This window comes from Macadamia integrifolia, chromosome 12 (assembly GCF_013358625.1).
Source record: "Macadamia integrifolia cultivar HAES 741 chromosome 12, SCU_Mint_v3, whole genome shotgun sequence".
Taxonomy (NCBI): Eukaryota; Viridiplantae; Streptophyta; class Magnoliopsida; order Proteales; family Proteaceae; genus Macadamia; species Macadamia integrifolia.
The window spans coordinates 3,821,947-3,848,037 of NC_056568.1; the positions used below are offsets into that span (position 1 = coordinate 3,821,947).

General features: G+C 38.1%; 1 protein-coding gene across 1 annotated transcript in view; it reads left to right on the forward strand.

Moving 5' to 3' along the window:
• Positions 1-1,793: 1,793 nt before the first annotated feature.
• The window catches only part of LOC122057861, a 31,055-nt gene continuing 6,757 nt past the window's right edge, over positions 1,794-26,091 (forward strand). The window contains exons 1-10 of the mRNA XM_042620194.1: positions 1,794-2,331; positions 4,315-4,533; positions 6,693-6,788; positions 8,936-8,988; positions 12,986-13,082; positions 15,480-15,553; positions 18,173-18,290; positions 21,071-21,181; positions 25,181-25,257; positions 25,480-25,546. Of these exons, the coding sequence (XP_042476128.1) occupies positions 2,182-2,331; positions 4,315-4,533; positions 6,693-6,788; positions 8,936-8,988; positions 12,986-13,082; positions 15,480-15,553; positions 18,173-18,290; positions 21,071-21,181; positions 25,181-25,257; positions 25,480-25,546 (1,062 nt within the window). The 5' untranslated portion in view covers positions 1,794-2,181. The remainder of the gene's footprint in view (positions 2,332-4,314; positions 4,534-6,692; positions 6,789-8,935; positions 8,989-12,985; positions 13,083-15,479; positions 15,554-18,172; positions 18,291-21,070; positions 21,182-25,180; positions 25,258-25,479; positions 25,547-26,091) is intronic.

The following is a 26,091-nucleotide window of genomic DNA, read 5'->3' on the forward strand; positions in this document are numbered from 1 at the left end:
CACTGTAGAAGATGTGGACTCAAGGGTTTCCCAAAATGATAGTATGAAGGTGATGGGGGGATTTCCTATGCCACAACAATTAGGCGTGAGTTGATTTAATGGACAAAGTACCCACATGAATGTCAATGAAAGACCGATCAACTTAATTATGATGTGAGAAGACATGGGACTGCGGTGTGGGGATCTGTTTTTATACACATACTTGTCATTTTTTTTCCCCCCCACATATTTGTTATTTGATAGGGTTCTTTAAATAGCCAATGGAGGATATGCGTGCAGGGTGACCCAACGTGGGCTACAAATGAGTTTCATTATTAGGAAGCTAATATATCATTTAATGTGAAGAGAAGGGGCAGGGAAGGAGACTTATAATGCATCACTTTAGAGATATTTTTTCTTTATTTTATTTTTAGAAAAAGTGGCTTTCAACCATAGATTTAAAATACGGAATCATCATCCAGATTGGTCTCAATTGAATGAGAGGATGGATAATTGTTCAGTAGGAGGGTTTTAATTTAAAAAAAAAAGTGTGATGTTCACAAGTAAGATATGAAAGGTCGTGTGTCTAATTTATACACTAACATCTTGATATTTTGTTCAATGGAAAAAGAAACCTAAAAGGTAACATGACTCCTATATCTAAACACACGGAGAGGCAAAATACTTTACTTGCCAATATAGTTGCGTATAGGCTAATGGAAGGATTGGTCAAAGCATCAATCATTCAAAAGATTGTCTTACCCCTACATTGTTTGCTTGGATCCGGCTCCTTTGATCCTCTCCTTAGTGTCTATCGCCCAAGTCTTGCCCATTGCTATTTGGACAAGCGATACGTGGCGAGACAATGATCCAACGGTTCCTAATGCCTCAGTTTTCGAGCCTTTTGTCAATGCCTTGTTTTTCACATCATTTTTAAACCGTTGGATCATTACTTCGTCATGTATTACTTGCATAATTATGGACAAATATGGACAATGAGCATTAAGGAGAGGAGCCGAATCCAATATTCCATGTGCCGACACTACAGGGTGTGTGGCCTTTAATTTTTATTAATTTTTTTCCGGTTTATCCTGTTTGCCGTAAACTGAAGTGCATCTGTGAACGCAACGTAGGTATTGTTTTTCTTTTTTATTTTTATCTAAATAACAAAAATCATTAATGAAAACTTTTTTTTTTTATCAAAACATAAAAATGGTTTGGTAACTATTTGAGAAAAATGATTTCTTATGAAAAATAGTTTGGTATATCTATGTGTAAAATAATTTTTTTGCATAAATGGGGAAAGAGATTCCCTTCACAAATCTGTTTTATAACTCTCTTTCTCCACTTTAGGTTGAACAAGAGGGGATAAGGGGCTTGGATTTATAATTACAAAGTAAATGCTTACTTTACCCCTTCATATTGGGACTTTAAGCATGTACTCATTAAAGTTCAGCAAAAAAATAGCTGAAAATCAATTTTGACAGAAACACATAAACGACTATTGTGATCTTTTTAATTTTTATGTTTTACCAATTTTTTTTAAATAGAAACAAGTTCCATAAATGATACCAAATGCAGCTAGAGCAATTTTGTGAATAAAAATAAAAAATAAAAATGATACCAAGGAACATACGTAGAAATAGAAATGTAAAAAAAAAGAAAAAAAAAAGAAGGTAGAAATAGAATGATGTTGACTCCACATTTCGCAATTATTAGATTAGATTAGCTCCCAAATTATTCTACCAAAAGAAAAAAAGTAAAAGATTAGATTAGATGATTAGGAAGCCAAAGCACCCGGAATAGGAGGGTAGACCGCGGACGGACGGACCCAAAGTCGCCCCTCGATGAAAAAAAATCGGGGAAAATTGGCGAGAGACGCTGACCCCTTCTCGGTTTCTTCCTCACGATATGACGGAATGAAAACAATACACCCACCCACCTTCTCTTTCTATCTCCTTCTATCTCTTTCCGCAAACTTCTCACATGCATATACTTCTCATCTCTGATATCCAAAGCTTAAACCTTCAACTGCGTCGTTCTCCTTAAAACCGTTTCTTTCTGGTTTTACTCTCGTTGTTTGTCCCATTTTTCTGCAAATTATATAAATAATTCTGCGAACAAAGAGATTAGATTGTCAAAACCATAGGCGCATTGACTCTCTTTCGAATTTCGTTAGTTTTGCCCTAATTAGAGGTGGCGATGTCGTGGTTAAGATCCGCAGTGAACAAAGCCGTTGAGGTCGGGGGCAAGAACAACCTCACTCGCACTGTCAGGAGCTATGCCGATACCGTTGTACAACATGCCGGACAAGCTGTTGCCGAAGGCGCTAAGATTCTACAGGATCGCATTGTAAATTCCAGATACCCTTAAGTTCTCTCTCTCTCTCTCTCCCTCTAACGAAGAAGATTTTTTTTCTTCCTTTTTGGGTTCAACTTTGCGTTTCTTGAATGTAAATAGCCTTGTTATGGTTTAGATAACTATGAATGCCGATAGTAGCTGCAATTGTTCCTTGGCAGCATTCACCTGCAAATGCTTATATGTATATATATACACACACACACACACACACACATATATATATATATATATTGATTGCCATTTATTTCTATATTGTATTTCTTTTCTTTTTTTGCCTCGCATTTTTTAAAAAGATTTTAGACGGATATTCTCGTCATTTTACGGCCTCTAATTCTGATACCAAAATAATTTTAACTTCACCAGCACCTCTAGACTAATGGGTTTTAGTTTGTCATCGTTGACTCAGCTCAATCATGCTAAGTTTTTACTTATGAAACCAATTAATAGCCAAAGTAGTACTGGTTTGAAGACTCAAAACAGTTGCCAACTAACAATATATTTCAATCAAATAACAGTTCAGATTAGGGAGATAATGGCTATTACAAAATCAGATGGTAGGATGGGGTTGAAACTATGGTCAAGTTTATTAAACAGGAAGGGGAATATTTGCTGAAATTCTAGCCTAATAGGCTGGTCAGATGAGCAGCTATGTTGAGTCCTAGTAGCAATAGGGCTAGGGGTAAAACAATAAGTTAACTAATGAAATTAGGGTTCAGAAGTTGAGGGAGATCGTTGAATCCATTCCTGAATATAGCCATACAATCAGTAGCTACACAAACAAACAAACAAACAATAACAAAGCCTTATCCCAACTTAATGGGGTCTGCTACATTGATCTGAGTAAGGACAAAAAAGGGAAAAGTAAAAGTGAAAAGAAACAGAAAACAATAACAGTAACGAGGTAAAACACAGCTAGATGGCTGTGATTTAAGAACTAGAATAATAAACCAGCAAAACAATAGCAGCTATAGAACACGAGCATAAGATGATCCACCCAGGCTTCTCACCGCAAGATGTTAATTGGATCAAACTCCAATCCCTTCCCCTTGATCACACACAATGCTCTTCAATGGAGAAGACGAGCAACAACAACAGAAGTAGGGTTATCAATGGAGCCCATGAGTTGCTTCTTTTTTTATTTTTATTTTTTTAATGATAAAATTCAGAGTTAGAATCTGATTAGGAAACCCCTACCGACTCTAACTTAGACTAAGCTAAAGACATGCTTTGAATTGGAATGTGAAACCCCATGACCGATTTACCTAATTAGCTGGGTAATAAAACAATTAACTGAATAAAGAAAGATTCACTAAAATTGAACCGACATTGAACCATGGTTGCCCCAAGGGGCTACGCTCAGTTGGCATTTGGCAAGGTCCAACACCTTCATGAGTTCAATTCTCCTTGAGGACTACCTATCCAAAAAAAAAAAAAAAAAGACCATGGTTCAATTGAAAAGTGAACTACTGAAAAGTATAGAAAGTAGTAAATCAGCAACAAGTTCGGTCACGTTTGGCCTTCTCCATTGGACTTGTTCCGGGTAGGTCTCCAGCTTTGCATCAATAACACTAGCTAAGGAAGCTGGACCAGGACATAGTTGGAAGAATTTAAATGCACGCTACTCGTTGGAATTGATTCATGTGTAAAGGATGAGATTTCTTACATAGTACATGTAACTATGTAAGTAACCTCATCTTTTTTGGTATTAGTACATGTAACCATGTAAGAAACCTCACCTTTTTTTTTTTTTTTTGGCTGCCCTTTGTTTAGCCCCTGTTATTGGGTTTCCATTTTCAACAAAGTTTCACCTTGTTGATAAAAAAGGTATTTTATATTACTGATCATGATTATCCCTTTTTAATCACGTAAAATTATTTTTGCCCCTTCTGATGTTTTCTGTGGATTATTCTGTCTACTGCATTTAGTTTTAGACAATCTTTTTACACCTTATATGTAATTCCTAAAATATTGCAGGGTGTGAAGAATTTCAAGAGCCTTAGTCAGACTATGAAGCGATTGGAAGAAATTGCTGTTTCTTGCAGGGGACCAGAAAGAGTCCAGCTGTTGAGAAGATGGTTAGTTGCTTTGAAAGAATGTGAGAAACAATCTGGAAGCTCTCATGATGATAAGGAAAAAGTTCATGAACAACTTCAGGCTTCAGATGAACCCAAAGATTCTGCAAGAAGACCTTCGGTGAGCAAATTCACTTGATCTTTGTTATTGTATGATGTTGTATGTTTGCTGTTGTTGGTTGTTTCTTAGTAAATCAGTAGAGCATTGTACTATCATACACTCGTACTCCAGTTTATTACTGGACCTAAATCCTGCAACACAGCAGGTGGCTAATGCCAAAATTGATCACCTGAAGCTGTTTGACTGGTTGGGAAAAAAAATTTGTCAAGCAAGGATTGGGAATTTTTGTGTAGCCAATGGAAAATTTTGTAGGGATTACTGTATGGTTAGTAGCTCTTGATGTCATTGAACAAATTTGACGGCAATATATTTCTAAATGTATATTCTTTTGAGCCATTTAAGAACCGAGGCTTATGTCTTCTCCAAGAAAGTTGTGGGGTTCTCCTCTAGGTGCTCTGTTGTGGATGCATTGCCATGGTACACAGAAACTAAGATATTAAAATCGTAATTATTAGAGGCTTGGAACAGGCTACATGGTCGAACCTTCACCTGCTCGTTAGGACAGTTAGAGGACATATGATTCATTTGTACAGGCTAGGCTGTTTAAACCAGATGGTTTTCATGGTCTGGATGAACTGGGTGTCAGTGTCTATACTGCCTGGTGCATTAAGCAAAAGAGGAAGTTAATTTGTTTTATTTATTTATTTATTTGTTTCCTCTCTTCCAAATGTCGAATCTTGTCAAGTCGAAACCTCAACCTGTGGTTATCTGGGGATGGATCTACTACTATGTTAGTACCAGTACCTGTATTGCCTGTCACCTTCAATTTGGCTGCTGCCATATAGGGGGAATGTGAGCTGAAGAGAGAGCTGTATCAACTTGTGTTATCACCTGTCTCTTCTACCACAACCTTTTCTGTTGCAACATGTGCAAAGAGAATAGTTGGACTTCGTATACTGCAGGATGACAGGAGATGACATAATCCGAAGACAGAGATAGTGCTTACATATGGAGGGGAAAAACTAATGTATGTAAACTTGTATGCCACACTGGATGGAGATACTTGTGAATTGGGCTTATCCGAGTTTATCTGCTGGTTTGAACCATTGGGAACTGGCCCCCTTTCCAGATTGATTTCCTATCTGAGTTTAATGACTATGACTAAAGTAACACTGTTTCAGTTTGCACTAGGTTGCTCCATTGCGACCTAGTGGTTGCGGGTTCGAGCTGGGAAACAGCCTCTTTGTGAAGCGGGGGTAAGTCTGTGTACATTATGACCCTCTCCAGAGTCCCAGACCTCGCAATGGCGGGAGCCTTGTGCACTGGGTATGCCCTTCTTTTTTTTGGGTATCAAATAGAACAATAGGTTCAAGTTTTGGAGGGTTTTTAGGGGTATTTCTTGTGTTTATCTATGTTTTGGAGGCGGGGATTTTTTCGTGGCTTCGGATTCTTGTTCCCTGGGCCCTATAAAAAATATATATATATTAATATTGTTTCTGCTTGTGATTAAAAAAAAAAAAAAAAAACCACTGGATCATGTGCTATCCAGAAATGCTTGCGCAGTGGCAAGATGCAATTTCTTTTTTTGGGTTGTGAGAAGCATGCCAGTTCTTGTATCAAATTGTTACGCTGCCATAGACCGCCAAATGACTTGTCCTCTGTTTCTCTTTTTCTCTGGGTAATTGAATGATGGATCTTGATGATCTCTTCCCATTTCGGTTGTTGAAGCAGATTATAGTGTGGATAGTCTTGTAAAGTGTAACTAAATTGCAACTCTGGTCGCAATCATATGATATTGATTTTGATGATTCCTCTTAAGTAGGATTGGAAATTTTTAACCCTACTGAGCAACCTGTTTGGTTTGTCCATGGAGAGGTTGGCATAATCCTGCTATTTAAAGTTGGTTCAGGTTCAGATTGAGTGTTCCCTAACTGTACCTACCTAACTTATTGCTGCCCTTGCTCGTAAGTGTAGGTGGACTCCAGCTGCCATACCTTGCAGGATATTTGTTTCTTTCTCCAATTTTACTTACATATGTTGAATATGATCCGTTAAATTAATCGTGTTTCAAATTATTAGTGTATAATGAGTGCTTGGTATGTTGAATGCTCTTCGTCTGTTCCTTATTCAGATTCTTAAATTAAAAGACTTATTGGAAATGTTCTACAACAATTCATGTTCATGTCCCTTATTCTTTTCTCATTTGATCTTGTAAATAGGTTATGTATTATGATTCTGATTTGGGAGGTGAACCACTGAACTTCCGTGATGTATTCCTTCATAGTCAAGCTCTTGAAGGCATGACACTGTCTATGGTGAGTTAAATAGTTGTTGATAGTCCATGTTATCATTCCTTTGTTTTTTTATTTTTTTATCTTTTTAATTGGGATGAGTCGTGTTGGCATGAAACAAGAGTTAAATGCAAAGTTCTTGGTGCTGCCAGGGTGACGTGGTGGTTTTGCTAAATGCTAGGTGTAGGGTCACCATGAGCTACTGTTTAGGAACTATATCAGCCTGTAATGTTTACTTCCACATGTTTTGCCATGGAATATTGGGAGAACTGTTAGGTTCAAGAGTTAAATGCAAAGTTCTTGGTGCTGCAAGGGTGACGTGGTGGTTTTGCTAAATGCTAGGTGCAGGGTCACCATGAGTTACTGTTTAGGAACTATATCAGCCTGTAATGTTTACTTCCACATGTTTTGCCATGGATATTGGGAGAACTGTTAGGTAACCGTATTCTCATGAGTGCACTTTTTATTATTTGAATAGGATTTTCTCTCTCGTTAGGTGTAGATGCCGTGCTAGGTTATTGTAATTTGAGGGTTAGAATAGCAATACAGGCGTTTAACGGAGTGAATGTTTGAAAAAATTATCTAGACATGAAAATCAAGCAAAAGCGAAGAATAAACCCTGAAAATATATCAACAGATTTGCATTAGAATAAATGAATATCGATTTTACCTTGAATTAATAGCATATAAAGAAGACTCTACTCTTAACTTGACTGGTTCATATGCCCCAACTAACATTTAAAATGGGTATACTTGTATAACTGATAAAACAGCTTAAGGAATCACTAACTAACGAAGTAACTTCACTTACCAGGAGTATTCATGTCTTCTTACCAAAGAAATAAACTAAACTCTAAAATGATAGGCCTCAAAAGGGGGCCATGACTTGCCGTTCAAGAAGTCTATATGGACTAGACTTCTAGCCGTTGATTTGGGCAGAATATGGTCCTACAGATCAAATGGAAACTGAGAGCAATAAAGCTGCGCCAGCTGTTGCTACTGCTGAACTAGAAGACCCACAACTGCTGTCAGTGATTGCTTTGGATAGATACTGCTGTTGCAGCCCCTATATCAGTGTTTGATAGAAAACCTTTTCTTTACATTGTTAAGGAGGGTTCTTCATTTATTTATTTATTCATGATAATTTAGTTAACGAGTTGCATTCATTAACTAAATTTTGGCCTTCTTAAAAAGCATGGAGGTCTTCAATCATCACACATGCCATCTTTTTACTAAATTTTTAAGGTGCCAGAGAACTGAACACTCAAAGCCTCTAAATAATCATGGTCTTACCCTTTCTTGGCAATGAATCTAACATTTTTCTGCTTTAGTGTCCTACCTCCCTATTTACTTTTGTGATCTCTGGGGTTTTCAATTCAGCGATAAGCCTTTGTTCCCTGCTTTCTTCGCTCATTTCAATGCTCTGTCTGAGATAAACCCTTATTGTGTACCCAATTTTTTTTTTCTTTTGTTACCCCATATATGTTTGCCTAGGATATTTTCTCGTTTTTTACCGATTGCCCAATTGTTTGCATTTTGACCATTGTTTATGATATGTTTATCATTTTCTTTTATGCAGTCACTATTTGGACCGAGCCATCTGATTTTTACCATTGGGCTTGGGCTAGAATGATTCGGCTTCTGGTTTGTTTTAAAACATTGGGGGCTAATATCATCCTGTTCTAGGAAAGAAGATACCAAAATAGTTCACATGATTCTAACTTTGACCCCACATCCAGACTATTAAAATAAATATTTTTATGAAACTAATCCCGATGCTACATGACCAGTGGGCCCCACTAATAAAATAAACTACTGAATGCTTAAATGTACTACTGGTTTAAAAAAAAGTATCTTATGTAACAGATCCACAGTAATCCGATAATTCCACCTAACAAAATACAGACTAAGACCCTTAATCTGAAATCCAACTGTATCTGATCCTTGAGATCTTATTGCTCTATTAATGCTTGGTTGTATAGCTATACGGTCAATTGCTATTGTTTTTATATTACAGTTTTAAACTATTTATACAAAAATTGGATGTTTCAAACTTACAATTTGCTGTTGTTTTGCCATGGTTTTCTAGTTTGACTGTGGAATTATAAATTGCGTTTTGAACTTTCTGATCATGGAGGTTAACCGCAGGTTGACTCTTTTCTATGACTCAGATTCTTGAAGCACCTAATGAGGAGGAGGTTTCTCTACTTCTGGAGATATTTAGGTGAGCCTGTTACTCTTATATTTGAAATTGAATGCTTATTTATGCCCTCAAATTGCCGGTTTTTCCTATTGTATAGATGGACTTAAAGAAGAGATTGTTATTGATATTTTTTCTCTCTCTCCCCCCCCCCTCGCGGCATGTGATGTGAATTTCATCCACTTTGTTTTTGAGACAGTTGTCTGATTAAACTGTTGGCTTTTGCAGCTGTTGATCTCATATTGACTAATAAAATTGTAGAACAGTTAGTAGATGATCAGATAGCGTTATTTTAAGAAAAAAACACAGATATTGCATATACAACTAATGTCAAACCACAAATGCAAAAGGTTGTGGTATGATATTAATATCGGGAAGCTGAATAGTGATGCATTTATTGTTCATTTCAGACACATTGATGTTGCATGGAGAAGTGTTCAATGCCAAGACAGATCAAGCCAGATCAAGCTAAGGCTCTTTAATCATCTGTGAAAAACTCTAGTTGCTCGAAGTAGGATCTTGGACTAGAGAATGAAGGCTGGCTCCCTAACTGCCCTCCAGCATGTCCTGAGACCTCTTGGGGGCCTTCCCTGGTTACACCTCTCTCTTCCGCCCATCATCCCCCTTCCTAGCCTTCCACCTCTCCTGTCTCCCCCCTGCCTCCCACCTCCTCCACTCTCTTGGCTTGAAGGGTTGGAACTCCCTGTTCGGTCCTGCTTCTCTCTCTTCTAGTCTCTCTCCATTTCATTTCCCCTCTGTAGTTGGGAACATTAAAGTCGCTCTTTGCCCAATTGGGCTGCTCGACTCAGAATTCTCTAAATGGAAAAAGTTGTTTGGTTGGTTGCTTTATCGGCAGTAGACCACCTTTCAAATATCGTCAAGATGTCTCTCAACAAACAAAAAAATGGAGGGCCCAAGGGATTTTGGAAACTTACCTGATGGATGCTTGTTCATCTTCAAGTTCTCTGGTGAAGAAGATAAGATGCGTGCTGTTGAGGGAGGCCTCTGGCAAGTGGGCAGAAAGCAAATCTTCCTCTGCCAATGGGTCCAATACCTGCAACTCAACAAGGTGGACCTTCATACCATTCCTTATGGATCACTCTTCCAGGTCTCCCCCTCCGCTTTTGGTGTGAAGCTGGTCTTAGTATCATTGGGTTGGTGCTAAGAAACCTTCTATACTCTGATGAGGGGACCAAAAAGATGGATAGGTTCGCCTATGCAAGGAATGGCGTTGAGATCTTTGCAAATATCTCTCCTCCTTCCTCTATCATGGACTCATGGTTGTTGATGACGAAGGCTTCTCCTTCAACCAGAAGGTCCATTATGAATGGCTGCCCTTCCCCCCCCCACACACATTGCCTTGCCTACAAGCTGTTTGGCCATCATACTAAGGCTTGTACTCTTAAGACCCCTGCCCCTTTTTTGTGCTTGGAGACCCCCCTTAGTCCCCTGATGTTGATGCCCCTTAATCCGCCGTCTAGGCAGCTCCATTTATCCACCCCCTGCATCCTTGTTGTTTCTGGTCAATGTGGTCCTAGTTGTGGATGGAAAAGAAGTAGGCTTTGCAAGTCTTGGCAGCGTGAGAAACTTGCATCAGGTTCTCCCCCAGGACGTGATGGTGGTATATCTCCACTACCAATGGTCCTTCCTTGATGTAGATAAGTCACTTAATGGGCTTATTTTATTGTAAATAAGACTTGGGTTAAGTTATGTATGTGTTGGGCCTTTGATCCCAAGGGTTTTTATTTGTAATGAGCCACTTTAATGGGCCTAAAATATGGGTAGAAAGTAGGAAAATTGGATTTAATTCATTAGTTTAGTTAGTCCTGTTTTGAATCTGTTTCCTTTTTATTTCATTTTCCTAGTCAGTTTAGGTTTCCTAGTTAGTTAGGGATTGGGCTAGCCCTTTCCTTTTTAGTGTTTGAGTCAATTTTGAGTCTTATATATAAGTTTGTGAAGGGCTACAACATTGAACACGAATTTATTAATGAAAAAAAGATGGCTTATGCTGTTGTGGGTGAGATGCCTAAATCAGAGGGTGAGATGCCCATTCACTGGTTCTTCTTCCCCCATCTCAACCCTCCATTAAATTATTTTTTTCCTTTCTTTATTCTCTTTTTCATTCTTTCCATCCCTGAATTTGGTTTTTATTGAATTTAGTAAAGATCCTGCGTAGGATTGGATCACTTGTGATTCGATCTTACATTATTCCTCCAATGATTGAAGGTCCTTCTGACCGCTTTAGCACCTTGCAGAACCTTGACATTGATGTGGACAACAACGCAGTGGTTCCTTCTAAGTCGCTATTTGCTCCTCTTCCCGAAAGTGTCCCCTTGCCTAGTCAGTCACGTAGTCAGTGTCAGTCGATGGTACGCCTTGCAGCTCCACTTCCTTCCCCACCTCCGTCTCTCCTTGTTCTTCTTGCATCCCTTCTCCCACCTCCCCCCTTTCTTTTGGGAAAACCCTAGTTTGGTTCACACTCCTCCACCTTTTGCCTTATCGATATCCAGCCATGGGTCCCGCTAATACCTCCTCATTCGCAAACCCAACCCTCTCCTTTTGTGGGCCCAACTGCTTCTGGACCTCCGATAAATATAATCCCCCACCTTGCTGCCATGTCCTTGGCCCCTTCAGCCCAGCCCTCCATTTGTCCTCTAATCTGGCCCTTCCGGTCTTCGTGGAGGAGCTGGCCCATTCCACCACCCACACCACTGCCCGCTCATCATCTGGTGGGGATTCCGCCCATTGCGACCTTACCACCTCATCTTCCCGCCTATGCTGGACCTACAATCTACTCCCGCCCACCCTTCGCTGGTTGTGTTGACCTATCCCCCCCATCATGTCTACTGCTAATTCCCCTCTATATCCCAAGGAGCTTCCCCTCCTAGAATATCCATTTCTCATTGAGGAATAGATATTGCCTCTTAGCAAGGCTATCTGTGACCATGCCCTCTGCCGAGACGTATAGTTGCGATAAGGTGGGCTATTGTGCATTCTTCATGGATCACTCATTTCTTGGGTCGTGCTTCTTCTTGAAGATGGTCCTGTTAGTCGTGTTGTGGTTGCTTGTTAGGGCTACTTCCGGTGGGCCGCGTTCAATTTGTTTGTTGTGGTTCTTCCCGTCCCCTCTTTCACGCACTTGCCTCCTCTATGAAAGCAGGGCCTTGTAATTTGCCATTATTGTTTGTTCTCCCACAACCCCTCCTTTTTCTCTTTCCATTGGTAATTTAATTTAATTATTTATTTAATTTAAATTTTTTTTTTTAATGTTGCATGGAATATTAGATACTTAAAGAACCCCTCTCCAATGCTAGAGCTGAGGGAAAGAACAGAAACAAAGTCAATTTGTCTCCCATCTTTAGATCACTTTTCTACTTCGATGGACTATGAATACCCCTGTAGCCTTCTTATTTAGACAAAAACTTATCCTGTGGAGCCATGCTGAAGGAATTCTTGTATTCTCGAGTGTATAACTGCCTTATTTTTTTGTAATTGATTCCATCACTGGATTGATTGCCAAGCGTCGAAGGCCTACTTGACGGTTCAAAGTGCTATTTTCACATCATGAAAAGTGAATAAAGCGTTCAAAACCAATTTTCACCACACTTCTAAAGTACAAAGAAGACCTAGTCTGAATAGTAAATTATCATACTGCTTGCAAATGGGAAAACTTCAATTCTTTTTTGACCCTCTTAAAACTTGGTATGATAGGATATGATCTGATATGATATAGTTGATGGTCCCACATCAGTTTTTCTGTCGACACTATGATCTAGAAGATATGGACTTTGGATCAAAGATTGGACTCTACTGATCAGCCATTGTCATTGATTTGCCTGTTTGACCCTTTACAGAAGTGGTTAAAAGTTGGAAGAAGTTTATAAAACAAGAATCCTTCCTCCTGTAGTGTATGCCAGCTTGAAAATGAAGGAATTTTCTCATTTATAATTTAGTTGAAGGTTTGTTCCTTGATGTCAAGTGGAATTTTAGCTAATTGTTCTTCTATTCTGATTGCTTTCAGCCTTTGTTTCACTGGAGGAAAGGAGGTTCACAATGCCGTAGTGAGCAGCATACAGGATTTGGCAAAAGCATTTTCAGACTACCAAGATGAAGTATTGGTAAATAGACATGACTATCTCTTCAAATTTCATGAATGTGTATTGATACTGTGAGAAGGATTCTGATTATTTTTTATGTGTACAATAAAATAAAGGTATTCCATGCTACAAGTGTTAGCATGAGGTGATGAATTTAGAAAATGAGAAAGGTTCATAACTCGTTTTTCTGATTTTCTAATGTTTTTATCATTATTTTTTCCTGAGAAAATTGAAACTGATTTAAATAAATTCACTTCGCATGGGGATATCTGTTTGCCAAAGGAATGTTAGGGTTACTTCCCATGTGTTGAACCCTATGGTTGGTTATGGTTCAACGCCTATTTTCATATGGGCTATGCTTTTTTATTTTTCCTGGTTAGTGGCCAATGTTGCCTTTAGAAACTACAATACATAAAAATTGTATCGACTGTATGGTGTCGATGATAATCCGATATGGTTGATATATGGTCGATATCTATTGATATATTTGATACATCTGTTCTAAACTTCAGAACACAGTTTGTGACTGCAATGCACTTACCGAGAGCTCTTGTAAGTCATCCTAATCAATTTGTTCTTGACTAATTCAACTTGGTTCCTTGCATCTGCTGACAAAACCCATTCTAGTGGTGTTGATTTCATCATCTTTGGGGATTAAACAGCTGACAATCATGAATCAGAACCAGATTTGATCATTATCTATTAAAACTTTGATTTTTTTTCTTCTCAAATATTGTTTTCTAGTGTTGCTTTTGCAATGAATCACTAGATTAGTGAAAAAAAAAAACCTGAATGATTGCATCAAACCAGGTTTTTTGCATTGATGTGTGCATTTAAACCTTAAATCTTCCCAAAAGTGAAAATGACATATTTTTTGGTATTAGTACATGTGACTACGTAAGAAACCTCATTTTTTACACATTAATCAATTAAATCTACTCGTCTTATCATACTTTTTTCTCCTGTCTATACATAGTATATTTTACATATTACTTATTTCTAGTGTTTTATACTTCTAAAATGTATTTTACATGTATCCTAAGCATTTCCGTACGTTTTTTGACCATTTCCATGCGTATTTTTAGTTTCATCTTTTGTCTCTTCGATACAATATGGCTCTTAAATCACTTTTCCGATATGGTCTTTATTGACCTAGAAAAAGCCTGTGACAAAGTCCCAAGAGACTTAATCTGGCATGTTCTTGTGAAGAGAGGGGTGCTGAATAAATGTGTGGATATAATTAAAGATATGTATAAGAGCGTGGTGACTAATGTGAGATCTGTGGGAGGTCAAGGCAATAAATACCAATTATGATTGGGTTACTTTAAAGATTTGCTTTAAGCCCTTATTTGTTTGTGCTTGTCATGGATGATTTAACCAAGAGCATCCAAGACGAGGTCCCGTGGTGTATGTTCTTCGCTGATGATATTATTTTGGTGGATAAGACAAAAGCAATGATTAACACTTAAGGGAAAATTCTATAGGACTATTGTACGACCGACTATGATGTATTGGGGCAGAATGTTGGGCAGTTAAGAAGTGTCATATAGAGAAGCTATGTGTAGCAGATGGGGATGTTAAGATGGATGTGTGAGAAAACCAAGAAGGATAAAGTAAGGAATGAATATATTATAGTTGATTTGGGAGTTGCCTCAATCAATGACAAGCTTCGAGAAAGTTGTTTAAGGTGGTATGAGTGTATGACCATGTCCAATGGAGGCCTGAGGATGCCTTAGTAAGGAGGAGTGATCTGATTCTGATTGAAGGAGTTAAAAGGGCTAGGGATAGGCCTAAAATGACCAATTGATCATAGGAGTAGTGAGAAATGGCATGTATTGTCTATGTAAATAATAAAAGAAGAAAAGGAGGAGGAGAAGAAGAAAGAGGCGAGAGAAATTTTTGTACCTCTTGGGAGTCACAACCTTAGGGTTTCAATATATAATAATGTCAAAATCTTGACAAGGGAATAAAGGACATAAAAAAGGAAAAATGGGTACTGTCCACGTGAACAGTACTGTGAATAATGTTCTCGACACTATTCACGTGAACAGTGCTGTGAACCCCTTAATCGATAAGTTCTAACAGTTTAAATCTTGTCCCAAGTATGGCCTCTGATAAAGCCGATTGGAGGGCAAGGATCCATGTAGCTGACCCCATTTAGCTGAGATTTTCTTGACTTGGTGGTGTTGGGCTTCTTTCTTTTTACTTCCATTTTACTTTCATTTCTCCCATTTTGTTTTTTCACGGATCCATGTAGCCGACCCATTAAGTTGGGATAAGGCTGAGTTTGTTGTTTTAGGCTTGTAGCCAAGCTTGTAATCGATGCTTTGTTGAAGTAAATGAAATCAGTGTTTTATTATAGTGTTTGGGGGAATGGAAGGTTTTCTTTTGGTTAACAGTTCACATACTTTTTTTCAGGTAAAACGCGAAGAATTGCTCCAATTTGCACAGGGTGCAATTTCAGGGTTGAAAGTTAATGCTGATCTTGCAAGGTGGTGATTGAAGAGTTTTCTTTTTATATTTTATTGTTGTATGGATTCAGATATGTGGTGCGAATTATATTCCTTTATTTTGCTTTCTATTTGCAGTTGCAAAATATCATGCGACGTGACATATCTAATGGAGCACAATTGAATTTGATTGCTTATTTCTTTGTAGAACTTGTTGCTTTGGATTTTTTTTATTATCAAAGCTTTAATGTTGTCAAATTTGATTCTCCTTATTTTGAGTTTTTCGGGTTTAAACTATTACTGTATGTTAGCTTTCAAAATCAATTATTTGTTTGATTGGACTGTTGTGATTCAGAGGCCTATTATATTTTTATTAGGGGTGCGCCCAAGCCAACGTAAAGTATAGGAAAAGCCAAGGCCTAGTGCAGCTTGAGCTCAACACAATCTTTTGTATGGGATTGTTCCCATGCCCTACTCAATCAAAATTATTTAAGCCCACAGCTGTGCTCCAGTTTTCTCAGGTTGGGTTGGGCTTGGGCTAGGCTTGGGCGGGTTTCTCAATTTCAATAAAACACATTCTAGAGTATGACAATACAAGAGGCCCATGTATATGTATGCTAACATCATCGTCCCTCACATAAAACTTAAAACAAAAGTAATTTATCATTTTCTTTCAAAACAATAAATCTAAATTAATAAACCTCTACGGCTCTACCTCCATTGACATGAATAGGATCTAGAATAATAAATCTTTTTTCTTACGGATACACGGATTTTATTTTTTCAGTTCAAGCCCAATCTGAGGTTAAAGAAATTTGGCTGAACCTCCGGTTTTTTCCAGGTTCGACTCTGGGAGGTTTGGTTAAACCTGGCCAAGTGCCCACCCCTCATTGATATGTAGTTTAGCTTACTATTCTTGGAACTTCTTCTGTTAACTTTTTTTTTTTGTAGAAAACTAGTTTCAAGCCTTAAATCAGGCTTAATTTTTGAAGTGCAAGGTAAGCTCCTCTTTATTCCCCCCCCCCCCCCTCCCCTTCTTCTCTGAATGCTAGATGTACCAAGTGTGAATTGGTAGTGAGAGAAGGAGAGAGCCTGGAATTCTTCTAGCTGCTTCCTCTGAAGCATCGGGTCATTCATAATTGGTTGATAAATGTTTTCCTCTTCCGACATCCCTATACAGTATAACTATAATGCTAAAAAACTCTTCACCTTTGCAGTACCATAATATTATCTTCATAGAGGTGATATATTCATGATATGTTATTGTCTTGACAAAACATTTCATTGACCGTCTCCCACACTTATAGCAGTATTTAGGAACATAACATTGGCACATATATTAAGTTCCATGCTATTCCTCAACCATGTCATGGAAAAAGTAATTATCTTTCAACCATTCATCATACTCTTTTGCTGTCATTTTTGGAGGATCAGCAGTTAAAAGTTCTAGTTATACTATTACACCAATAAGCCATCCAGTTTAACACATGTAGGTTGTATGTGTTGACAACATTCCATGCATATTTACATCATTTAGACTCTCTCCAACATTTAACAAGCCATTGGCAGAGTCTTTGCTCAGGTTAAAAGACAGCCGAGAATAGGACCTCTGGCACTAAAGTTCATTCCAAATAATTATATGGTACAGAACTTTCACACATGGGGCCCAAGATTAATATATCTCTACTACTAGGGGAAATCTAAATTTGTTCACAGTAGTCATTCTAGCATCTCCACATCATCTCATGCAGCAATATCACATAACCAGATGCACTTGCGACTTGTGAGTTGCATCAATTCCCAACATTGCATAGTTCCCTATGAAATACGAATAACCAGAAACTAGCTTCACATTAACCGAGACACTCAACCACGATCACCATGTCTTTTTTTGTTTTGCATTCGATTTTACGTCAGTTTAGTATCAGACATCTGAACTGGTTGCTACATGTACTGAGGGAAAAGAATGTAGATTGTTGGGAGTGTGCAGTAGGGTGGAACTGATTCCTTGAACTGGTTGCTACATGTACTGAGGGAAAAGAATGTAGATTGTTGGGAGTGTACAGTAGGGTGGAACTGATTCCTTTGAAAGTTGAACACAAGCACAGGAATGAAGGGAATAGATAAAAGCAGAGGGATTCGGGGTTTGGTTGCAGCTTAAGGCCTGCTTTATACCATCTTAAGTTTAAAATGAGCATATTGACAATAAAAGTATGGAGAAAGAAAGAGAAATGTAGATCAGAATAAGTCATGGTGAGAAAAAGTGATATTCAAGCATAGGTATTTGACTACTCAACTGTAATATAAATAAATGTAAAGGATAAAATAACCTTACGGGTACAAGTACAGCTTTCTTATTGAAAGATGAGTTTCTAGTTGTCTTTGGCATGAGCTTCATCAATGCCACAAATTTTCAGTGTCAATAAGAGGTGCAAGCTTCTGGTCTTTGTTGGATTCAGGTCATATCGCTTGTTAGATGCACGCTTCAACTGTCTTTCTGAGAATTGGTGAATGAATTTTCCGTCAGATGCCTGATTTATTTTTATGATTTATAATTGCAGAAATTAGTATGGTTTCTCTCTCTTGCTCCTTTTCCCTGTGTTTCTTTTTGATCAGTTAGTTTTTCCTTCTTTGTTGTTGTGATCCACTTTCTGGTCACAGGATAGATGCTGAAGCCTCTAGTCTGCAGCAAAAAATTGATGGAATGAGAGCTTCCCAGGTGTCCTCAACTGAAGGTCATACAACGACATCTGAGAAAACAGCTATTGCAACTTTAGAGGTGAGCTGATTTCAGTGGTACTGTATCTTGTAGTTGTGAGATTCCATAGACAGTGCCCAATCAAGTGTATGGTTCTGATCTTTCTCTATTGTTGTTCTGACATGTTTTCATTATGGGGTTTGAATGTAAAATGCTTGCTATTTATTGGGGGGGGGGATTGATGCAGACAAGTCACATAACTTATTTTATTGGAAATAAGCCTTAGGCAGGGTTATGTATGTGTTGGACCTTTGATCCCATGGGTTTTCTTTGTAATGGGTCACGTTCGTGGGCCTAAAATATGCGTAGAAAGTAAGAAAACAGAATTTAATTCATTAGTTTAGTTAGAGTCCCGCTTTGAGTCTATTTTCTTTGTAATTTCAGTATTCTAGTCAGTTTAGGTTTCCCAATTAGTTAAGGATTGGGTTAGGTCTTTCCTTTTTAGTGTGTGAGTCAGTTTTGAGTTTTCTATATAAGTTTGTAAGGGACTACAACATTGAACACGAATTTGATTGAATGAAAAAAAAAAAAAAAAAAGCTTTGTGTCAGAGAACTGTGAGATGCAGTGCTGTGAGAGACAGCTTGAGTGGGATGCCCTAGGGAAGAGTGAGATGCTCGGCACAACCTATTCCCCTACCTCATTCTTCCCTTCATTCTCTATTTTCTGTTTGTTCATACTATTTGTCCCTAAATCTGATTTTTATTGAATTTATTAAAGATCCTACCTGAGATTGAATCACTTGTGAGTTGTGACCCAATCTTATATTATTTGGTATTAGAGCCTAGCCATACCAAAGATGGATCCTCGCAATTTTCAGAGAAAAATTATTTCATACATGTTCCTTGATTAGGTAAAAGGTTTGAACGTCTACTTTGATTCCTACAACCTGACAGAGACACAACAACTTCAATATGCTTGCTCCCAAATGAATGATTGTGCTTGAATCAAATGGAGAATTCGTGAAAGGCAACTTCAAGCTCAAAGACGGGAGCCTAGAACTTGGGAGGAGATGGAGTATGAGTTGGCGGGCATATATCTATCTAAACATGAACGTATGCACTTTCCTCCACCCGAGTTTCCTCCAGTTACACCCCAAAAGCCACCCACAGGTGACAAGAGCATGAAGGAATTGTTAGACCACGTGGCCATTATGTTGCAATAAATTGAAAATGAGCAACATGAGAGGACACCTCCAACCAATGAACTAGAGTCAAAAGTTGAGGTTAGTGTTGAAGAAATTCCAGCAATTCCTATTGTCAAGGAAGAACTAGTCATTGATGTTCCCATCAACGAGACTCGTGTGGAACAATTCGTAAGCAACAAGGTTGCCACATTGGACAATGAGGTTGAGATTGAGGAACTTGACACTATAACAACTGTGATGATTGTGAACAGTCAAGAGGAAATTCCTAAGGGGTTCAAGAATGAAGTTGTGTTTGAACCATCAACGGAACCGATTGAGAACCACCAGGTAGATGAACCAAAAGAGCTTTATGTTGCATTGAAGTTTGAAGAGGTTGAAGGTACATATGTAGATGACCCTATGGATACATCTGACAATGTTGAGGTTACACATGTGGAGTTCATCATCACATTGAAGTATCTAGAAAAGATCGAGCTCCTCACATTCTAGACTACATTCATGTCTTCAAAGAATTGCCTGAATTTTACTATAGACTGCATAACCTTCATCACATCAAGGTGGTTGTTCTCATGTTCAAAACTTGAGGTCGAGTTTTTTTTAAGGGGTGGAGAATTGATGCAGATAAGTCACTTAATTGGCTTATTTTATTGGAAATAAGCCTTGAGTTGGATAATTGGATTATGTATGTGTTAGGCCTTTGATCCCATGGGTTTTCTTTGTAATGGGCCATGTTAATGGACTTAAAATATGGGTAGAAAGTAGGAAAACGGGATTTAATTCATTAGTTTAATTAGAGTCCCATTTTGAGTTTATTTTCTTTGTTGTTTCAATTTTCTAGTCAGTTTAGGTTTCCCAGTTAGTTAAGGATTGGGTTAGACCTTTCCTTTTTAGTGTTTGAGTCAGTTTTGAGTTTTCTATATTAGTTTGAAATAGGCTACAACATTAAACACGAATTTGATTGAATGAAAAAAAAAAAAAAAAAAAAAAAAACTTTGTGCCGGAGAACTGTGAGATGCAGTGTTGTGAGAGATAACTTGGGTGAGATGCCTTAGGGAAGAGCGAGATGCTCGACCCAACCTATTCCCCTATCCCATTCTTCCCTTCATTCTTTATTTTCTGTTTGTTCATACTATCTGTCCCTAAATCTGATTTTTATTGAATTTACTAAAGATCCTACCTGGGTTTTGATCACTTGTGACCCATTCTTACATTAGGGATGCTGTGTCTCCTACCTTATAATGTTTATATCTTGTTAACTGCTTCTTCCTTATACACTTGACCTTCAGGATAGATAATATTTATGCTATCTGCTGCATAACTGTCATGTTTCAGTTGTGTATGAATTCTATCAAACATGATAGTTCGGCCTTATGAAAAAATAAAATAAAATAATGGGCCTGAGTTGCATGTGAGTAGTGACGTCCATAGGGTCATTGAGCTCCTTACTGCTGATAAATATCTTGATAAACCATCCCTTGCCAATAATTCACCAAATCATCAGCCCCTGAATTAACATGGAATAGAGTACTTCCGTCCTTGTGTTGTATATCAATATAAGGTTCTGTGTGCTATTAATTTTTGTATAAGTGTATATTTTCCATAACTTATTAATATCTCTCCCCATTACCCTAGTTTACTGTGGGCTTGAATTCGCAGGCTCTGAAAGAAGCACTTGCTGAAGTTCGACTTTGTTCTAGATTGGAAGCACTTTTGCTAAAGAAGAAGAAGTTGAGCAATGGGGACTCACCTGAGATCCATGCTCAGAAGGCATGCTTTCCTTTTCTTGCAGTGTATTTGGTTTTCAATTAGTCATGCAACTTTTCATTTTGTTGGTCTCCTGTTGTCAATATTTGTGCTTCTGGTGCTAACATTTAGAGCTGTGTTCATGTCATCCTTTTGTGCTTTGCCCTTATATTTGGTTTAAAACTATAAGATGATCCGTTGGTCATTTACTACAAGTGCCATATTTTTTTTTCTAAGATGGGTACACTATAGAAGGGGTTTGGGGGAAGGTAACAGCCAGGAGGTCTCGAGTTTTTCTAAGATGGGTACACTATAGAAGGGGTTTGGGGGAAGGTAACAGCCAGGAGACTCGAACTCGAGACCTCCTGGCGAGTGTGGGATTTTGCACACCAAAACCTCACCAACTGCATACAAGTGCCATTTTAGTATAGGCTGTAATTTGATCTTTGCAAGAGACGAAATGGAAGGGTAAAAAGGCTAAGGATTTAGATGGCTATAAGGTTTGGTATACTGGGATACAACTAATAAAAATGGAGTGGGAATTAAAGTTGATAAAGATTTACAAAATGATGTTGTAGATGTTAAAAGGATAAAGGATTAGTGATAGGATGTTATCCATCAAACTTATATTAGGAAAGGAAATAATTAAATATTATTTGCACCTACACACCCCAAATAGGATAAGATGAAAACACTAAGAAACAATTCTGGGAACACATGGATGATTTAATCCAAGGCATTAGTTAAGATGAAAAGATTATAATAGGGGGAGATCTAAATGGGCATGTTGGAAGGGATAATAGAGGCTATGAAAGAATTTATGGAGGGTTTGGTTACGGAGATAGGAACGAGGAGGGGATTTCAATGTTGGATTTTGCGGTTGCCTACGATTTATCAATAGTAAACACATATTTCGAAAAAAGAGGAGCATCTAATCACCTTCAAGAGTGGACAACAGAGTAGCCAAATAGATTTCTTTCCAACTAGACAAGCTGATAGGTTATCATGTAAATATTGTAAGATTACACCAGGGGAGAGCTTAGCCAAGCAACATAGACTAATGGTTTTAGATATGTATTCTAGAATGCTGATTTGTAGGAGAAGTGAGAAATTTTGCCTAGGATAAGATGGTGGAACTTAAAGGGAGAAAACTTGAAGACTTGCTGATAAATTAGTATCACATGGAAGGTGGGATTTAGATGAGATCCTAATGTAACGTGGAACGAGATGGCTGCTTATATTAGAAATACAGCTACGGATGTTTTAGGTGAATCTAAAGGATTATGACACTCATTTAGGGAGACTTGGTTGGGGTGAGGAAGTTCAAACAACAATTAAGGCTAAGAAAGAGAGGCAGTTTTAGGATCTGAAAGTATGAAACTAAGAAGAAAACTCAAGAAACTAATAACATCGGAAGGAAATTTCACAAAAGATTAATGGAATGGTCTAGGGGAGTTAATGAGTGCTGAAGTCGAATAAAGAATGATCCTATGTCCTAAATTGCTGTGCTGGATGGGTGAGGGGGGCTATCATGAAGGTTGTGTAGATGCCTATGATGAGAAGAATGAAGAACTAACTCAATAACAGAGAATAATAAAAGGATGAGATCAGAAACAAAGTTTGGCCAATCCATCAAGATGTCATATATATTTGAAGTGGCAAGTAAATTTTTTCATATATTAATGGTGGAAGTGCAGTCAATTAGAATAATTTTGGCAGAATTTAGAGAACTGAAATGAACCATATAAATAAAGCTGATCAGTTGAGATGGAAGAGGTCAAAATCATGTCTCTACTTGAACAAAAATATGAGGAAGAAAAATATAGGGTTTGACTTTCACACCATGGTAGGATACCCATTCTCTAGCCCCCATAAAACCATAATCCCTTAATCACAGAGAAGCCTGATTAAGTTTATATGTGTACCCCGCAACCAGAGCTCCATGTCCATTGCAAACCTAAATCAAATTTCCTATTCCTAACTGGGTTCAGCTTGCTAGAATATCCTAATTAAAATTAGGGTAAAAGAGAATCAAATCCTATTTAACTGAAGTCCTTTTCTGATTGCGTGTGAAACTACCAATTGGATCCTGAACCCTACACTACTTAAAATTCTAATTTAGATAAAAGTATAAGAATCAATGATGCTGAGGATTTAGCTGAGATTTATGATGAAATGGAGTATCAGAAGTCTTCCTGATTCAGCAAGATGTGTCGAGTAACTGCAGTTGCAGAGATATCAGAAAACAGAGTAACCGCCTGGTTCACTTCAGATCCTATTCTCTCCTAGTTCTCTTTCTCTAGTTTCCAGTGTATATGGTCAAGTGTGATATTAAAGTTTTGGATCTATTCCAAGTCAGAGTCGAGGGGTATAGAAGTGTCTAGATAAAAGGCCTAAAAAGGTTGGACAGCTGGTCCGTCAGTTCGCATTCGTATTTCTTATTTTGAGCCAGTTACTTTATTTAGTTAAAAGTATTTACCACCCCGACATTGATTGGTGTTTCGAGATGCAGTTTAGGTCCTTTTTCAGTAGGATTTTATTCTACTAAAAGAGCTTGTAACGGCCAGACATGTTCTATTATCTTATTTCTTCTAGAAGGTGGTACATAGAGCAACAATTTCAGCTTGTGTTTTCTTCCGGATTTCGGGCTTGTATTCTTGGTCTATGCAGTTAGAAATCCTTGAGTTCTTCCCTGTATTACTCAAGTGAAAAAATAAATAAACAGAAAACAAAGGAATGTGCTTCATGTGGGACAAAACAGCCCATAGGGCTACAAAATTATGCCCATGGTTGGACACCCCAACTTGTATTAATGGCATCCAAATGACTGTATGTTTCCAAGTTTCAAACTGAATAATATCAAAGTGACTTTAAAAATTTGAAACTCTCTTGGCATTAAACTGTTGGTATCGTAGGACTCGTGTTGGTCTCCCACAGAAGGAAATGAGAAGGGATTTTTAGAACTCATCTCTACACAATAAACTCTCATCCCTTTGGAGGGCTACACAGTTCTGTTCTGCCATTTCACTGTATCTAGGGCCATATCTTTTTTAACTCATAAAATCTCACTTCTCTCTATACTTCTACTCGAGTTTGTTTTGACATTGTTAAAGAGATTTAAAAGGGCAATTGCCTGGTACCAGTCTGTCTCCTGCAGGGTCCTGAGAGGGGTGGGCTAGAGATAGTCCTAAATTTTGTGTGAAATAGCCACTCTCAGACTTGAACCCACTCATTCCCACTTACCATTGCATCAATTGATGGCCCCTTTGTAAACAGAGAGCTATAGGACCATAAAAACATTCTATAATCTGGCCTTTTTTCCATCTGTTTTCTACACAACTTTTTTAATTTTTTTAGCCCTTGAGATCCTAGTAAATTATCTAGAGACACTTTACCTTGAGCTGTTAATTGTAACTCAGAAAGTATCCTGGATTACTTTCAGAGTTCCCATGACTTCATGACCCTAAGCATCTGTGTTTCCTGGAAAAAAGGTCTTTTATGAGCTTCGCCCGAATAAGCATATAGATATCAAAGGCCCTACACTCTTAAAACAAATCGTAACATAGCTTATCCCACTTTATTGTGATCTGCAAAAATTCATGTTCAGCATACAAGCAGGCATAGTTGTCACGACATCCAGGCGACCCAAGGCATTGAAGGGGACCTAGACGAAAGGTGACACCTTCAAGGTGACCAAGGCGCCTGGACACCTAGGCGACACCTTGACAACTGCACAAGCAGGCCTTCACCCCATTTTGCTTTTGTTCCTTCGTTGTGTCTCCTATGGGCTTTAATGGTGATTACTTGATGATTCTTTGGTTGAAATCTCAGCTCAGAAGTACTTATCCAAATAAAAAGGAAAAAAAGGCAGAGGGGAAAACTCCGCTCAGCGGCGGTACAATGACCCTGTTGCTGGTCTATCTATATGAATTCTGCGTTAATACATGCCTTGTTCTCTTATAAGGGGGGTTTTTTTTTTCTCAATTTTGTTACTTAATTTGATCTCCTTTAAATAATATGCAGGTTGATAAGTTGAAAATATTAGCAGAATCTCTTGCTAACTCCACCTCAAAGGCTGAAAAGCGTATTTCAGATAACAGGTCTGGAGTAGTATCTGATAAGTTCTCGTCTGTTTGTTTGTTCTCTATGCCCCTTGAATCTTCTCTATCCCCCTTGACTCATGATTTTATTTGTCTCAGAAATCTCACCAGTAACAGGATAATTTATTTGTCCTGAATAAATAATTCTTCTTTTGAAATTTATGAGTACCTTTTTATTATTTATTTGATGTTTCTAATGCTTCTGCTCCATATGCTACACAGGCATCAAAAGGAAGATGCTCTTAACTTCCGTGTGGCAAAAGCCAGTGAAGTTGGTATAATTGAGAAGGTATAGTGCTTTAGTGCTTCCAGATATTTTATTCTTTGCTGTTGTTAAATAACTCTTGCAGGACTGCTTGAAACCAGTTAATTAAGTCTTTCGAGATTTTCTTTTCAAAAGTGCTTTTGAGAAATGGAAGTTGGATAAGGGCATGTCTCTATGCCACCACAGCTGGTGGTATTTGGACTTGCCATGTGATGGAGATGGGTGGGTCCATTTCCATGTCAATGGTCAAGTTTCAGCCCCAAACAAGCAGAGGAAGCACCTCAACTATGAGTTCAAAGTGAACAGAAGTACGCAAGGCCATTAGATTCCCTTACAGTTAAATGTCATTCGTTTGTACTTTCATGAAGTTTAAACTTGGTTGTTAACTTATTCCTGTGCTTGTTTCAGGCTGTAATTTGACTTGGGTGTGGGGTCCTTTATCACATTCACTCATTTTCATCTCATTTAACATGGCAAGTTGTAGCAAGTCTAAATACACAAGGAAGAACTTTAGGGTTTCTAACCGTGTAACCAAGAGCATAAACCAGGAAGATTGAAGAAAACAAAGC